At 42.8% G+C, this 16,055-nt stretch overlaps 2 protein-coding genes across 6 annotated transcripts in view; one reads left to right on the top strand and one right to left on the bottom strand.

Annotated features, from left to right (window-relative positions):
* Positions 1 to 7,329, top strand: part of plce1 (phospholipase C, epsilon 1) — an 88,832-nt gene extending 81,503 nt beyond the window's left edge. For 3 of the 5 annotated variants that reach the window (XM_034106719.2, XM_034106720.2, XM_034106722.2), the window contains 8 exons: positions 212 to 473; positions 917 to 1,035; positions 1,174 to 1,302; positions 1,417 to 1,614; positions 2,026 to 2,214; positions 2,342 to 2,554; positions 3,225 to 3,414; positions 4,075 to 4,160. In XM_034106719.2, coding sequence (XP_033962610.1) covers positions 212 to 473; positions 917 to 1,035; positions 1,174 to 1,302; positions 1,417 to 1,614; positions 2,026 to 2,214; positions 2,342 to 2,554; positions 3,225 to 3,389 — 1,275 coding nt within the window. In that variant the 3' untranslated portion in view covers positions 3,390 to 3,414; positions 4,075 to 4,160. Of the gene's footprint in view, positions 1 to 211; positions 474 to 916; positions 1,036 to 1,173; positions 1,303 to 1,416; positions 1,615 to 2,025; positions 2,215 to 2,341; positions 2,555 to 3,224; positions 3,415 to 4,074 lie in introns of all 5 variants that reach the window. The other 2 variants (XM_034106718.2, XM_034106721.2) reach the window with 1 other exon arrangement.
* Positions 7,330 to 8,604: 1,275 nt separating this feature from the next.
* Positions 8,605 to 16,055, bottom strand: part of LOC117464591 (protocadherin-15-like) — a 228,118-nt gene continuing 220,667 nt past the window's right edge. The window contains exons 39-40 of the mRNA XM_071206802.1: positions 15,444 to 15,573; positions 8,605 to 10,344 (exon numbers count right to left, since the gene is read on the bottom strand). Of these exons, the coding sequence (XP_071062903.1) occupies positions 9,541 to 10,344; positions 15,444 to 15,573 (934 nt within the window). The 3' untranslated portion in view covers positions 8,605 to 9,540. The remainder of the gene's footprint in view (positions 10,345 to 15,443; positions 15,574 to 16,055) is intronic.

The following is a 16,055-nucleotide window of genomic DNA, read 5'->3' on the forward strand; positions in this document are numbered from 1 at the left end:
TGTGTGTGTGTGTGTGTGTGTGTGTGTGTGTGTGTGTGGCCTCACTGACTTTGTTTGCCTTCTCCAGCCTGCTTAAGTTTCCACCCAATAAGCTGAAAACTAACATTGATTTAGTAAAAGTGCAAAGTGTTATCTGCACATGTTGTTAGTACATTGTGTATATTGTTGCTCTTTAATCCTCACACCCCTTGTCTCTGTTTTTCCCTCTCAGATTGTCTCCGGTCAGAACGTGTGTCCCGTTAATAACGCTGGCAGCCCCTGCATTGAGGTGGATGTTCTCGGCATGTCCATCGACAGCTGCCACTTCCGCACCAAGCCCATCCACCGCAACACCCTGAACCCCATGTGGAGCGAGCACTTCCAGTTCACCGTGCACTGCGAGGAGATGTGCTTCCTGCGCTTCGCCGTAGTGGAGAACAACAGCTCCCAGACCACCGCTCAGAGGACGCTGCCTCTGAAGGCCCTCAAGCCAGGTACGAGTCTGAAAGATAATATACTGCAGATACAACCATGAGAAAGGATCTAAAAATGTCTGCAGATATTCAAGTATTTATGAATCAATTAAAATGTCTGCAGGTATTATTGAAATACGCTTTTGGACCAAAATTAAAAAAATAGTTTCAAAACAAAGCCTGATTATCAACTCTTAGCTGTAATAAGCACACTTCATTGAAATGAGGGAAACTGCAAATATTTATAATATATATCTTATAAAAGGCTTTGATGTATAACAGAAATGAAATATAATTGAGTCTTTTTGTTTTGTGTCAGTCCCTTGTTATATCCTGACTAAGTTGCTTTTCATAGGCTAACTGTAAACATAGACAAATACAAATCAATTAGAGCTAACACAAGATGCTTAACTATTCTTGGTTGTATTGGTCTGTAATCAGAATGTTGTTGTTGTTTGTTTCAGGTTACAGACACGTCCAGCTGAGGACGCAGCATAATGAACCCCTGGAAGTGTCAAGCTTGTTTATCTACAGCCGCAGAATAGAGGAGGGTCCCACAGGGGGCGCTACTCCCTCATCACTGGTAAGACTTGGCAGCTGCTCTGAAATAGCAGGGTTTGTGGGCACATGTGACAATGTACCTCCAATTGTGCTTTAAAGGCTGTCCGCTAAAGCAGTAATATGACAGTGTGTTTATAATAACATGCTGCTCTCCTCACAGCTGTTCAGTTCAGAGGAGAAACATGCGTCGCAGCAGCACAGGGTGACGGTGTACGCAGCTCCTGGCCCTGAACTCTTCACCGTGTTCTCCGTGACAGAGCAGACCACCGCCAAACAGCTGCTGGACACGGTTAGTACTTCAGAAGTGAACTGGTGATTGTAGCAGCAGCAGATTTGTTGGGCAATTTTTCATTGGTCATGTCGTGTCATACTTCCTTACGCAGTGTCATACTTCCTTACGCAGGTTGTAGCGTCTTCTGGAAACCCCTCAGAGTACTTCCTGTGCGAGGAGAAGGTTCCTCTGTTGAAGGAGCGCAGCGAGGTGAAGCGCTGTGCTCAGCACCGGGCTCTGGCCCCGGAGGAGGAGGTGGTCCGACTGGTCTCCAGCTGGAACTCTGAGGAGGGATATGTGGGGAGGGTCTGCCTCAGAACAAGAGAGGAGGTACACACAGACTCACACTCTGTATAAAACTGATCTCAGTGGATATTATCTGCAAAAAAAGCAATTTCTTACCTGGGTTCAGTGGTATCAAATCATTTCAGGGTTGAATCGTATCGGTTGAATAATATAAAACAATTGAATCTGTGTTTATGTTAATGTTCACCCACTGACTAGTTACATTTATCATATAACCACCACAAAAGCAGCCAATACACACTTTTTAGTTGTGACTATGGCTCCCTCTGGTGGTTGTCTTATATAAGTTATACTGCATTGAAATAAAGGCACACTGTTCTTAAAGGGACAGGGGGTTCATTTGAGGTCGCTGCATTTGGTTAATTGCATATGACTCTGGTTTAACTCTGGGATTCTGCCACATATTGATGTTGCTGTGCATTATCTTTCTTGCAGAACTTGAATGAGAAGAACTCGGTGCTGGAGGGAGAGGAGGAGGTGACAGTGGGAGGTAGAGATGGGTCAGGAGGAGGAGCATTGGAGGAAGATATGTTCTTCGTCCAGGTCCACGAAGTTTCACCAGAGCAGCCGCACACTGTGATCAAAGCTCCACGCTACAGCACTGCTCAGGACATCATACAGCAGGTGAGGAGAGTCACAAAGCACCTGATGAGACCATGACAGCTGTTTTAAGGATTCTAAACTTTCAAGATTTGCACACTAACCCTAAAGTGGCTTAATTGTTTCTCATACCATGTATCTATCCGTCTAGACTCTGTCAAAAGCCAAGTACTCCTACACTATCCTAGCTAATCCCAACCCCTGTGACTACGTCCTGATGGAGGAGGTGACGAAGGACGCCGGCTCTAAGAAGTCCTCCACGTCCAAGCCCCTGCAGCGGGTGCTGCTGGATCACGAGTGTGTCTACCAGGCGCAGAGCCGCTGGAGGGGCGCGGGAAAGTTCATTCTGAAATTCAAAGAGCAGGTAGCTCTCAACATGCTGACCTATTTCCTGCGATAGACCTTTTAGTGCTTATTTTCCATGTTCTCATTTCATGCGTTTGTGAATTACGTCCCTCCATGTTTTGACTTTGTATGTGCTCTCAGGAACTTTTACTGTTACACTAACATGCTGCTCACTCTCATCTCAACCCGCCATGTTGTAATGTGCGTGCCTTTGTACTGTCACACCTGCTTGATGGCTTGTATGTGCTTTTGAACCTAATGCTGCTCCGCTTGTTTGAACTGCTTTGATTTTGTGATTTACTGTAAAGTCTTTGTTTATCTGTTAATTGTGTTACATAACTATTATATATATGATGTTTTTATATTCTGTCTGTCAGTATTTATTTCATTTATGTCTTGCTGTTTTATACTTTAGGCCTTTTGTGCTGACATGTTTGTAAGTTATAAGGTTCATGAGCTGCCTCAATAAATACAAGTTTAATATTTTAAGCATGTCAATTCATCTCTTTAAATAATGACCGCAGAAAGAATGATTGACAGGATACGACACCAGCAGTTATTCAAAGTACAAAACACGCAATGAAACGGGAGGCAACAAGTATTACATGTTTAGTAGAAGAATACTCACGTGCACATTTCTCTACATTCTGTCTGTATTTGCAGTAACATTCATGCTTCTTTGCTCCCAGGTGGTGCGGGAAGACAAAAAGAAAGTCATTTCCTTCGCCAGCGAGCTGAAGAAGCTGACCAGCCGCAGCCGCAGCATGACGACAGGCGGGGGGGTGGACGGCCCGGCGCAGAGTAAGGATGATAGAGCGGCATGCTGTGTGGCTCTGACCGAGCTGCAGGAGTGAGGCTCGGCTGCGGTCTGTGCATGAGGTACCGTATGCTGTCTAACACCTAACATCACTAAAGGAGTACAGATTGGTGGAGCAGGTGATGTGGATTGTGACGTGTGTTGCTACAGGGTTAGGGTTACATTTGGGGATTCAATTGAAGTGTTGGTAACGCATGTAAAGTCACTTTTCTTCTCACAAAAAAAAATGATAGTCATGATGTCATTTTTTTCGCATTAGGGATCTGAATTAAGTTTGTGTAATGTTGGTATTATTTAGACGGCATTCACCTAATTCAGGATCCTACCCAACCTTAAGATATGTTTTCATATTATGAGTTTGTTATGTTTTTATATTACAAAGTCTTTCTCCAACATACAGACGTTCATTAGATTCGCTCTACTATGTCGAGTCAAACAAAGCAGAGTGTCAACAATGTGTGTGGAAAAGATGATTCTAGTGCAAATGTATTACTGTGAATATATCTGGGAAAAAAATGCTCAAAATTGAAATACTTATCATTAACATACATATTGTGTAGAGAGATAACAAATCTCAACTTGTGTGCATTGCAATGTTAGTGTTATGTTGTGACATTACATTCCCATCAAATGTCATCTGTTGTTGTGAACAGCTGTCTCACTCCGCAGTATGGAAGCATTCATTATGTTACTGAGGGTCTTCAATCTGTGCTCCTCTGCAGGGTGTCTGTCTGCAGCTGCAGGGCTGAAGGTGTGGGTGGCAGAGGGCCGGGTGGGGGCAGGAAGGTTCCTCCAGACCTCCTCCTCCTCCTCATCATCATCCTCCTTTAGGGAGCAGCTCCACCTGCCCACCCCCTCTCCGACCCCCTCCACCTGGAAGCTCCACCTGCTCAGGAACTGGAAGATCCTGAAATGAAGAGAGAGACTTTGGTTGACTACTTCTACATTTGGAGGATACTCCTTTAAAAAAAAAAAAAGAAAGCCGTCCGACACGCCGTGGGATTGTGGGATACGCTCCTCTCGTAGGAGTCTACGTCTGATGCTTCCTCTTGCTAGTTGAGCATGTTAAGGACGTGATTCAGACTCTCAGCCCCTTTGCTTGGTCAGGCCGGAGTTTAACCCAGCGTCACTTTGAAGCAGTGAGGGGGGGGGGGGCAGGAGGCTCTTTTGGTTTATTGGTTGTAGAGCGGCTCCACAGAGAGGCGGAGAACCAGAGGCAGCTGCTCTTATTGAAGTCATGCAGCGTGTGATCGGGGTCTCAAAGTATTCCTTTTCCCACAGATGAAAAGGAAGCACTTCCCCGAGTCACATTTGAAGGATAATGAGGAACGAGTGCCAGTTTTTATCTCCCAAAAGATGACACCATAAGAGATGAAGGTGGCCTGCAAATATCCTCTGGATTGAATGAGTTTAGAGAGACAGATTGTATCCAAGAGATAGTGTCCCGGCACAGTTTGCTATTGGATAACTTTGTTTGGTTCCAAGAAGGGTTACTATTGGTTCCCCCTCTGCTCGTATCGCACACATGAAGCACAGAGGCATGTACAGAAAGAGAGATGTGGAGGGCCGAAGAGGTTTCAAAGTATTCTTCTCTCTTTCTCCGGTATGAGCTCTTTTTTCTGAGGGCCTTGTGAAGGAGGCTGAACAGCTGGCTTGTTTGGTCATTTCTTACTGTTCCAGTTTCACAGTACTGTAAGGGCACATGGGCGGGCAGCGCTCACAGGATACAGCCGTGACATGCTCAGACATTCTGTGAAGAAGCAGCAGTGCTTTGGGCGATTTCTTGGACACTTCTGTCGCTGCCCGGGAGGTGACGATACGTGGACAGCATTTCAAGGCAGGATGCAACATTAATGTGTGCAGGGCAAATGTGAAACCATCCCTTATCACTTTGTTTGTGAAGTTGCCTTTCTGCTGTGCCTAAAAATGTTGCAACACTGCCCTACAGTTAATGAATTCATTGTGTAGTTGTATATCTGGCTGGTTTCACAAAGCATTTTAATTCTGTTATCATTGTCCACTATTAATTCTGGCATTTTTGCCAATAGAACACTTACAAGTTCATTAAGTAATGCTACAAAAATCCTCCCAAAACATTGTTGTCTTAACAAAAGTGGCCATGCAATACTTTTTCCAAAATCAAATACTCTCTAGAAATGGCAAAATGATCTGATTACCTTTTCTAAATAGGATTACAAATCTGAACAGACATTAGTTCGTTAACACTGTTCACTGGTTTCACGAGTTAAAAAGCTTCAAACTAATAAACCACTCTTATCACTAATGATAATAGCTTTAAGATCGTTTCGAGAAACACAGCCAGATCTTCTTCAAACAATATTTTGCACATTTTTCCTTTTGCTGTCAATTTCCGTGTTTTTCTTCATCTGTCTGAAAAAGAGAGACTTGATTGTTGTGAGGTGGTCAAAAAAGTTCGGCCCAGTTACACATTTAGATTTGAGGAAAGCATGAGATAATTGTTTGGATTGTTTTTATAACCCTTTGTCGAACTCAAATGTTTATGCCCAACTGTAAAATTCCCCAAACAAAAATATCCTAAAAAAACAGATGAAATTGCATTTGACTTTAGATTTATTTGAAATGCAATATCTTTATAGATGAGTAGTATTGATAGATTGTCCATAATGATGTTATACTTTTCTTTATTTCTCTATTTCTACTGCTCATTTCAGAATGTTTACTTAAACTTGATTGACTTGGGGCCACTTTCCCCTTTTTTATATTTTGATATTTAACATTTCCATATTTCTAAGTGTGAATTACCCTTTTTTTAAGTATTGTTTTAATTGGCATTCAGATATTAATACACAAGTATTCCTTCTAGTGTTGTCATGTAGATCCTTGAGGAGCCCAACAATATATCGACGCACTGTTTAGTAACGAAGATAAGAAAACAGACCCAAAAATCCTTATCCAACATTATTTGGTTATTAGATCTGTAGTTTTGTGTGGTGTATAACTAAACATTATTTGGGGTTAAGAATTAGTTTTACTCTTTTTAACACACAATCCAACACTTCTTCTGACATGAAAGATACCAAGTATAATTCTATAGAAAATGTTTTTTATCAACCATGCTCCACAAAAATAATGTGTGTCCTTCGACTTTCATCTGTCTTTTAATCTGCCAAGTAATGATGTTCAATGTTAGTGCAATAAGTTCTACCCCTGGTTCGTAACTCCTTTTCTTGATTTGTTTATCCACACACAAAGCTTACCTGTTATCAGTGGTAAAGTAATTGTGATCTAAATCAATTTAAATTGTGAGCCAAGAAACCACAACTAAACGTGTGATAACTAGCAACTGCTTATAAAACTATGTGAAAACCACACTGACTTTAAACAGAAAGGGACATGTTCTGTTTCTCCCCTCTTTCTAACACGTAGACCTCATTTCTGAATGTAACATTTCTTAATGTGTTGAACCTGAGACAAATGTGTGTTTGGATGTTATTTATTTTAATGTGAAGCCCTGGTTGGCGGTTTGTGTATTTTCTTGTAAGTAGTTTTGTGTTTTTTATTTATTTGAATATGTGAGAGGATTAATTCTCCACTGCCCTGACTTTACTCAAACTTATTTAGAGACTAGAGAAGTATTTTACTTTATGTGTAAAATATTCAGTATAGTATTCATACGCCTGATGTATTATTCTGCAGCACACAGCAGCGTCTTTTAATGACTTATTTCGTGAGTTTTCAGAAATGTGGAGAAAGCTGACCGTTTGTCCTGTTATTATTCGGACAATAATTTTGCTGTATTCGTTGTATCCGCTGATTACGACATGTTTCATTATTAGCACTTGTTGTTTCATAAGATGTGCAGTATACCCTTCAACATTCACTATTCATGTTATGATGTGTACAAGTGAACATTTGTCTATTTACTTGAATTTTTAAATGTATGAGAAATGGTGTAATTGTCATTTAGCAGGATCACAATAAAAATACATATCTTACTGCTGCAGTGTGTGTGTGTGTGTGTGTGTGTGTGTGTGTGTGTGTGTGTGTGTGTGTGTGTGTGTGTGTGTGTCCTAGCATTACTATCCTTGTGGGGGCCTACATCTGTTTACACAGTCACATGTGGGGACTCGCCTCCCTTATGGGGACATAATGGAGGGGTATCATTCATGTTAGGATAAGAGTTAGGGTTAGGCATGTGTTGGTTATGGTTAGGATAAGTCTCCAGGAAATGCATGTACTATTTATCGGATATTTGATATGTCTAAAGTAACAAAAAACAGTAATCCTTATCGACAAATTCATGATGCAATACAGTTCTTTAGTAAATGTACAACTACAACAGTATTTACATGCTTCTTATTAGTTTCTGCCGTGAATGATTGACGCCCTGCGATCACTTCCTCAAACTAAAGAAGAAAAGAAAACTTTGTAAAACATTTGGACTAAAACATACATGATAAATCAGAAATACCCTTTCCAACATCATTTCAACCACCAATCATTTATCTATTCATGTTTCACAGTAATGAGCCATGTTCATCTGCCTTCTCCTCTCACAACGCAGTCGACTCAGAAGCCAGGGACACAATCAGCTCATTTAGTTGAATCAGTAACAGCGGCTCAGGCGTGCCCTTCCTTCCAGAAACTGTTTAAAATATTGCTCTTCTGTACAGTCTGCTAATTCCTGCTAATACGAAGCACTCGGGTTCAAATATCACCGCCGATAATGTGGCACCCTCTGTTGGGTTCCTTAGTGCGAAATTATGCAGTCAGCAAATTAAATGTGAGAGTTACAAACTGGTCATTTTGCAGCTTAATGGTCCAGCTTCTTCCAGACTTCAAACGACATAATTCACTGTAATGTGGTTCACAATTAAAAAGTTCTCCCACCTTCATGATGATGAACTTTTATGAGGGAGAATGATCCACCTGCTCCTTACCAAGAATCTCTTAGTGGGATTAGGGGATTTAAAATAAGTTCTTTAAGCTAAACAGGAACACTTTTGATTGAGACTCAAAATTGGGATATTCTCGCTTTTTTTTTTAATGTGACACTTTAAATTGTAATTATGCCGAGAGGAAGTCTCTCAGAGCGCCATCAATGTTCTCACTTGACTCTTTGTGAGAAAGTGTAAAAAGTGTTAAAACACCCATTAATCCATACACTTCATTAGACCTTAAGAAAGCCTTATCTTAGCACAGCTATCTCTGGTTACTTCTAGATATAGTAGACACACGTCAACACATCACCAAGTTAGCCAAACTCCACGTTTCAATGGATGAAATAGTCTTTTATTTGGATAAAGTTTGCCAAGCAACTTGACAAGGATAAAAAGGCAATTCTGAACAATACAAGACTTCACGTGTCGATGCAAAGTGTCGGACATATTCAAGATGAGTCGCTGTAATCCTGAATGAAACAAGTGTGCTTCTATACAGATACCAGTCGGTTAAAGGGCCATACAAAGTTCATATATCTCTTCCTCAAGTTTCTTTCATTATCTCTTAAAAAGTAGAAATATTAAAAAGTCCTTTCAATCTAGGTCCAGTTGTCCAAAGGTGTCTTTAAGGGATGCTCTGAATGGGAATTTGAGTTAAGAAACAAGATGTTTTAATTAGTTACCTGGCAAAAAGTAAATCAGATGCTGACTAATTGGTCATTTAGATTTATTTTTGATCAATTGTCTGAATTTAGAGGTCGAGTTTTGTAGGTTTACGTGATGTGTTGGTAGAAATGTAAATATCACCTGAAAAAAAGAATCATTGTTTTTTTCCCGTCATCTTAGAATGAGCCCTTCATATCTACACAGGGAGCAGGTCTGCCGCGTTACACCGCCATGTTCTACAGAAGCCCAGAACGGACAATTTCTGGCACCTGAGAAGTCATTTCACATTTTTACCTGAAGGCCACCGTAGTTCTCCAACATGCTTGCAAAGAGAGGGGTAAGCAGCCTCACCACGAGATGCCACTAGATCCTACTCACTCTTCCTTAAAAAAAAAAAAATGAAATCTTTAAGTTGATATGTTATGAATCTTACTTCTTAGTACAATTCACTTTAAACCCCAGGATGTGCTAATTCACCTTTTTAGCTGATCTGATAATTAGATTAAATTGGATTGGAGCATCCCCATTAGTTCCACGACTAATGAACAGAAACAATGTCTTTAATGATCTTGGCAATAAGGAGCGAGCACAGTGGTTCAATCAGAGTTTAGTCATGGGTATGTGAAGGCTGTTCCACGGGCCCATCCACAACTCCTCCTCGTCGGACAGCGTTCTGTCACTCGGACACTCCAGCAGCTCCCCCACAACCAGCCCAGCGTCGTCACTACAGACGTCCACCTGCGTCTCTCTCTCCCCTTCTCCCAGCTCCTCTCTCCCCCCTTCCCCCAGCTCCTCTCTCCCCCCTTCCCCCAGCTCCTCTCTCCCCCCCGGGCCTTGAGGCGTCTCCCTGCCGCTCTGAGCCTCTCTGAGCAGGTTTGACTTAGACTCCACGCTGTCGGGGCCCGTGTTGCTTGTGCTGGATTCTAACGAAGCGCTGGATTGCCGGGTGTTAAACGTACTCAGCGTCTTATTGTTGTCAGTGTTAGAGAAAGAGGAAGTGGCCGTTGCCGAGGCGATCATCCCCGAGCTTTGGAAAGTGCGCAGCGTGTTGCCCCCGCTGTCCGCTGGTGATAGGGGGTTGTTCAGGGGAACTCTCTCCTCTAGTGTGGCGGCCATTTTGTCCAATTTTTTAAAGTGCTTGGCCAGTCGTGAGCTGAAGACGGGCGAGGGGATTTTGAGGTTGTTGTTCATGGTGGTGCTGTGCGTGTGTGTGGTACATGTGGGGTTCACTGTGCGGCGGGTGCGGATGATGGAGCCGTTCTGGGCCAAGTAGATGCTGCTGTGGCTGTTGAGGGTGGGGGGGAGGCGGCTGCGCTGCGTCTCCGGCAGGCTTTCCTCTCCGGTGGAGCTGGTCTCATATTCCCGGTCCACCACCAACTTGATCCGACGCTTTCTGTTGCCCGGCTGGAAAAACAGAAAGATAACAAATGTCAGAAAACTGTCCACTGAATTTAATCCAAAAAAAGAGTCCTTAGGGCGTTTTCTTTTAGTGTACATATGGCTAAAATGTTGGAGAATTTGAATCTTTTTTTTTTTTTAAAGGTCCCATATTATACTTTTTTTATCAATATATTATAGGTCTCGGATATATACAAAACATGTCTCTGAAGTGCTCCAAATACCAAAACAGACCATTGTAGCATTACCCATAATCCCCTCTGTTTCAGCCCTGTTTCCAAAGTGCTGATTCTCTGTCTGTTACTTTAGATGAAAATAAGGAGCCCCTCCCCAGAGATGGGTCTGTCTGCAGACCGCAGCAAGGAGGCGTTTCCTATAGGGGCGTTTCCTAACTTTTTTTATCCAGCTGCTTTTATAAATCCTCGCAGAAGAAGTCATTGTTCTAGTGATGGGAATTCCGGCTCTTCTTGCTGAGCCGGATCATTTGGCTCACCAAGAAGAGCCAGCTCTTTAGTTTACCACATATTATACCTTTTAATTAAATCAAATGTAGCGCTGTTTTGACTAATTATTTATATGTGTACACATATATCACTTAAATTATTCAAGACATCCTTTGTACTAAAGTATTCAAAAGTAAAAATGACATGTTTAATATAAATTATTTGCTGTGGCCAATTGTTTTCATTGCATTTACAGACCCGTGTAACTCTCTGATACCACCCAATTAATGCATTGACTTGCTTGTAGAACCACGCTACACAAAACAGATGGCAACACCTATAAAAACTATTTAAAAAAAGGGGCTACTGTATCAACCTATATAAAGTATATAAATATAGTTTTTCTCCCTGCAGGAGAGGGGAGCGTGCTTTGAGATCAACTGCTAGGCTGCAGCGGGGAGAAGAGGGGGACAAAAAGTAGGAAGAGAAGTAATGGGTCAGAAACCCTCCTTTTTACGCAGCGGTCCAGACATAGACATCATAGCTACGGCGACATAGTTGCCAGTTACTTTTGGCATTAGGGCAGGGATATCTTTCAAGGTTTGACATCATGAATTGTGCTACTTTTAAAGCAAGCAACGATGTTTTCAAATCTGTAATCAAAAAGCTCCTCAAAAACACTATAGAAGCAGTTCCTGCCGTTGTTACGTTAGTTCAAACAGTAACAACGGACTACTTTTCTTAGCGGATGCATGTCAATTTAAATCAATACAAAAAACTATTTTTTAAATCAATAAAATCTTTTTCTAAATCCATAAAAGCATTTCAATTATTATTGGGAGTCATGTCGTTACTTTGTTGAGAATGTGGCCATGTGTAATAAGCGGGATAATGTCCACATTGCATAATGTGCCTTCATGCCGATCTAGATCCCTCCGCAAAAACAAAACAAAAAACGTCTCGTTCGCTGGCGAGAGCCGGCTCCCGTCGTTCACTATAGGAAACGCCCCTATAGGAAACGCCTCCTTGCTGCGGTCTGCAGGCAGACTCTATTGCCTCCCCACGCCCCTCTGAGAGATATTTAGTTATAAAGAACTCAATGGTGCTCTAGGAGGCGATTCAGGTGATAATGGTTACCTTTGTTGGTGATTGGCTAATGGTTACACAAGCCAAAAAATCGTTATGACATCATAAAGTGGCTGCTCATTTTCAGACAGGTTTTTATATATAAATGAGCGAATCTTTTTTCCAGAAACGTTCAGAATCTCTTTACACAGAGGGGACACATGTTGATGTATGAAAGACACGAAAAGTGGATTTTGCATAACAGGTGACCTTAAAGAAAAAGTACAAAACATAATTTGTACCACTGTGGATAGTGACATCAGGGCAACTTCTTCAACTAATGTTAAGGTCATGTAAGTCAAAATATAATCCGTGACAATTTAATTTTTTAGATGTCTGTCCTTTAAAATAAAAAAAGTATCGATTTGAAAAGAGTGTTAAAGTTCACTCACACTGCAAACACACTTCACAGCAAAAAAGGTCAGAATGTTTTCCTCGGTGGGAAAGCGATTCAAAGCAGTGCCATTTTTTAAGGAAATGTTTAAAATGAGGGTACACTTATATCTGCAATGTTTCTCCTTGTAACATAAAGCACTATGCCACCTCTGTTAGGTCAGAGCAAACACTGCAGTGCACATTGTTGAAGAAGAACATGTCTGCCAAGTAAATAACTTCTCAGATTGAAACTCAGTTTTTCCATTTAACCCAGAGAGCAAGGTAGAAAGAACATGATCATCCTTACAAAGAAAAGACAGTATGTTCTCCTTCCTGCTGATAACAGGTATTGGAAGAACTCACTGATACAGGGAGAGTGATGGACGCAGAAGAAGAAATTACTCATGGAAGAAGCTCGGTGGAACAAAGAGCCGTCGGCGAATAATAACAACCTTTCAGCCACAGCGTCAGAGGTTGAGCGTTCACAAAGCAGCAGGAAGTTGAGCGTTCACAAAAGGGAAATGAAATCTACGGAAGTAAACCAACCACTTCTATCAGAGAAGGAGCGAGGGAGGGAGAGGAGGAACGTCTGATTGGAAAAAAAGGATTCAAGAGCAACAATAAGAGAGACTCTGAGCAGGCAATTTAAACTCCTGTGGATGTAAATCACAGCAAACAAGGAAAAGAGAGATTATAGCAATAGATTCCACACAGGTAACGACTGCACGCCAGGCATTCTCAACACGATCTTACTCAGTGGCAAAGAATGTAATCTGCGGAGGGGCTGAGGCCTCATCTGCATTTCACTCTGTGGGCTCATTTTCAGAATCCCCCTTTTCCTCTTCCTCGTCTCCTCCTTCGCCGTGGGCGCTGCTCTTCTCCTCCTCTGTGTCCTCGATGATGGGTGACAGGTCATCGGAGGTGTCCATCAAACCGGAGCTGATGTCTGATTGGACGTTGTGCCTGCTCGTGGAGGATTTTCGTGATCCAGCGCTTTTCCCTCCTTTATGCTCCTCCTCTGCTGATTCCTCATCTTCCTCGCTCTCTTCTTCTATTGTGTCATGTGAGGAACGGGAGTGTCTTGACGTTTTGGGCCTTGAACTAGAAGCTGAAGAGCCTGCACATCTTGATCTTTGAGAGTTGCTGCTGCTTCTCTCTCGCTGTCTACTTTTGCTCTTTAAATTGGCACTTCTTCTTCTCTTACCACCAACACTGCTTCTCGTAGAGGTACTAGAACTACCCTTTGAGCGTTTTCTGGTTAACACTTTCCTTTCATCTTCACTCTCCAACCCTGACTCCCACCCTCCCCCCTGCTGGCTCCCACTCTCTGACTCCAGATCAGTTCCCTTCTCTGTTTCTGCGTCAGATTCGTTCTTGCTGTGCTCGGCTGTAACTGAAGAGGTGGGGCTGCTCGCGTCGGAGGGACTATATTCTGATGGAGACTCTTTGCTGCCACTTCCTGTTTCTAAATCGCAGTCGTGACATCGTTTTTCCCTCTCCCACCATAGCTCAGAGGAACGATTCAGCTCTCCCACCTCGCCCTCCCACCTCCTCCTATCCTCCCCCATGGCTCTCTCTGACACCGATGCAGAAACACTCACATTTCCTATGGAGCCATTCATCTTCCTACTCTTCCTTTCCCCTCTTTCCCAGCTTTTGACATCGCTCCACTGTTCGTCTCCCACCCTGGCGGGTCCCTGGAGCCTTCTGGTGAGGGAGATAAGACTCAGGGCCTCGCTCAGCTTTTGTTTCACTAGTGGGGGTTTTCTGGCTTCACCTAACGACTGGAAATAACTCCCATTGATGACCATGCTGCCATCCATGCTGGAAAAGTGGCCAGGGAGCTCTGGCCTGTTCTCTGGCCTGACGCCTTCAGCATTTCTCATGCCATTGTTCGTCACGCCACCTCTGTTGCTCCTTCCACTTGTTTCCATTCCTCCTCTCTCTCTCCCTCTTCCTGTTGCTGCATCTCTTCCTCCCCCTCGCTCAAATCCTGTTCCCACTCTTTCTCCATTTCTTTCCTCATTTCTACATCCTTCCCCGTCTTCCACCGGTCTGACTCTGGCTTTGTTCCAGGGCGGGTGGATGGCAGGGGGTTGTCCAGATGTTTTACTACCAGAGGACAGCAGATTGCCCACCTTCATCACAGCCTTCAACCTGGCGGCTGCACTTAAGCTCTTAGGCTTTTCGTTTGTGGGTGTACCCCCCTCTGACGGTTGGTGTTTGTCGCCCTCAGCTCCTGGGGCTATTGGGGTCTTTCTTGGTGACCCGTGAGAAGTTGGAGGACGTGGCTGGAGGCAGGCAGGGTGTTGGAATAATCTACCTCCTTGAATGTGTCTCCTCACCTGTCGTCATGATATTAGTCCAAAACCAAATGAAGAACATTTAGGAAAGGAACAACATGAGTCATTCAAACGGCAACATCTTCTGAATGAACACTCAGCAAGTCATTTGAATTGACAAATGTTCGTGTCCCAACCATCAAGGCAGTAATACCTTATTTCCACTGCATGGCACGGCTTGGACTTTGTTTGGTTTCTTATTAGCAACATTTTTTTGTCACCTGGTACATTTTTGTTCAGCTGAGCCGATTCTACAAGGTGGAGTTTAAACATAGCCCACTCCTGCCTAAACCCGGAAATTTCTTTTAATAGCAAAGCTACCGTCAGTTATTACAGACATGTTTTTATTCATTTGAACTAGATTTTCAAAAAGACACTTTGCAAACAATACAATTGACAAAGTTCTGACGCTCCTCTGTCTGGTGGGCAATGAAAGGATTCAGCGAGTTGGTGATGATATCACAGCAGTTTTGTATGGCGAACCTGATGAGGTTTTATTTGCAGTGGAAATGAAATGGGAGTTGAACCATGCAGTGGAAATGAGGCCCAACAGTCTATCAGAGTGATGATGTCTTGGAGAACGTGTTAGTGATCAAGAAAGGAACGCTTTTTTTTCTCCCTAAACTATACATACTACATACAGTACTTTCACAACATTACTGTCTCTAGAAAAGTGTGTACATTCTACCATGCAAAATCATTCATTATCTCAGGGATATACACTTTCTCCTCTTCACACAGCCTTTGTGCCGGCACTATCCTGTGCTAGTTAATATCTAGAGGTTACTGCTGTGCTTCTGCAGGCGCTCATTGTCTTTACCTCTCCTTCAGACTCCTGTGGGCTGTAGTAGTAGCTGCCGTCGTCATCAACTACCACTTCTCCGTATTCATCGTATAGTCCGGAGGGTGGAATCAGTTTCCTGCGACTGCCGTACTGAGGAAGCTCATACCTTTGACAGAAGGAAGGAGAAAAAAAAAAGACAGAGGATTACAGATGAGCAAAGAATAAATAAGAAGCGTGCAGGGCAGTCAATTCAGTTTTTGAACAGACAATAACGTGTGAATCACCAACACCACGGCATTGAGCATGACACACGCACTGCTGAACACATGATCCACACCACAGGTCACGCCTACAGATATAATAAATAAGTAAATGGAAGTTGACATGTTGTAAAACAGTTTCAGTCAATCAGAAATTAAGACAGGAAAGACTTCACAAACAAAACGGTTGCATTTGGCTAACACTTATGAACAACCACTTAAGCAATAGCACACTTAACGGCCCTGACGTTTGAGCATTTTGTTGCCAGAAGACATTTTAAAAGAAACACTGTTATCCATTTCCCCTCCCTTTTGTCTCTCTGTTGCTAGAAGCGCTGCCTGGATCTACCGGCCAATCAATCTGTGTTGTGCATCATCACTTGGGCTC

The sequence above is a fragment of the Pseudochaenichthys georgianus genome, chromosome 19, assembly GCF_902827115.2.
Source record: "Pseudochaenichthys georgianus chromosome 19, fPseGeo1.2, whole genome shotgun sequence".
In the NCBI taxonomy this organism is placed as follows: Eukaryota; Metazoa; Chordata; class Actinopteri; order Perciformes; family Channichthyidae; genus Pseudochaenichthys; species Pseudochaenichthys georgianus.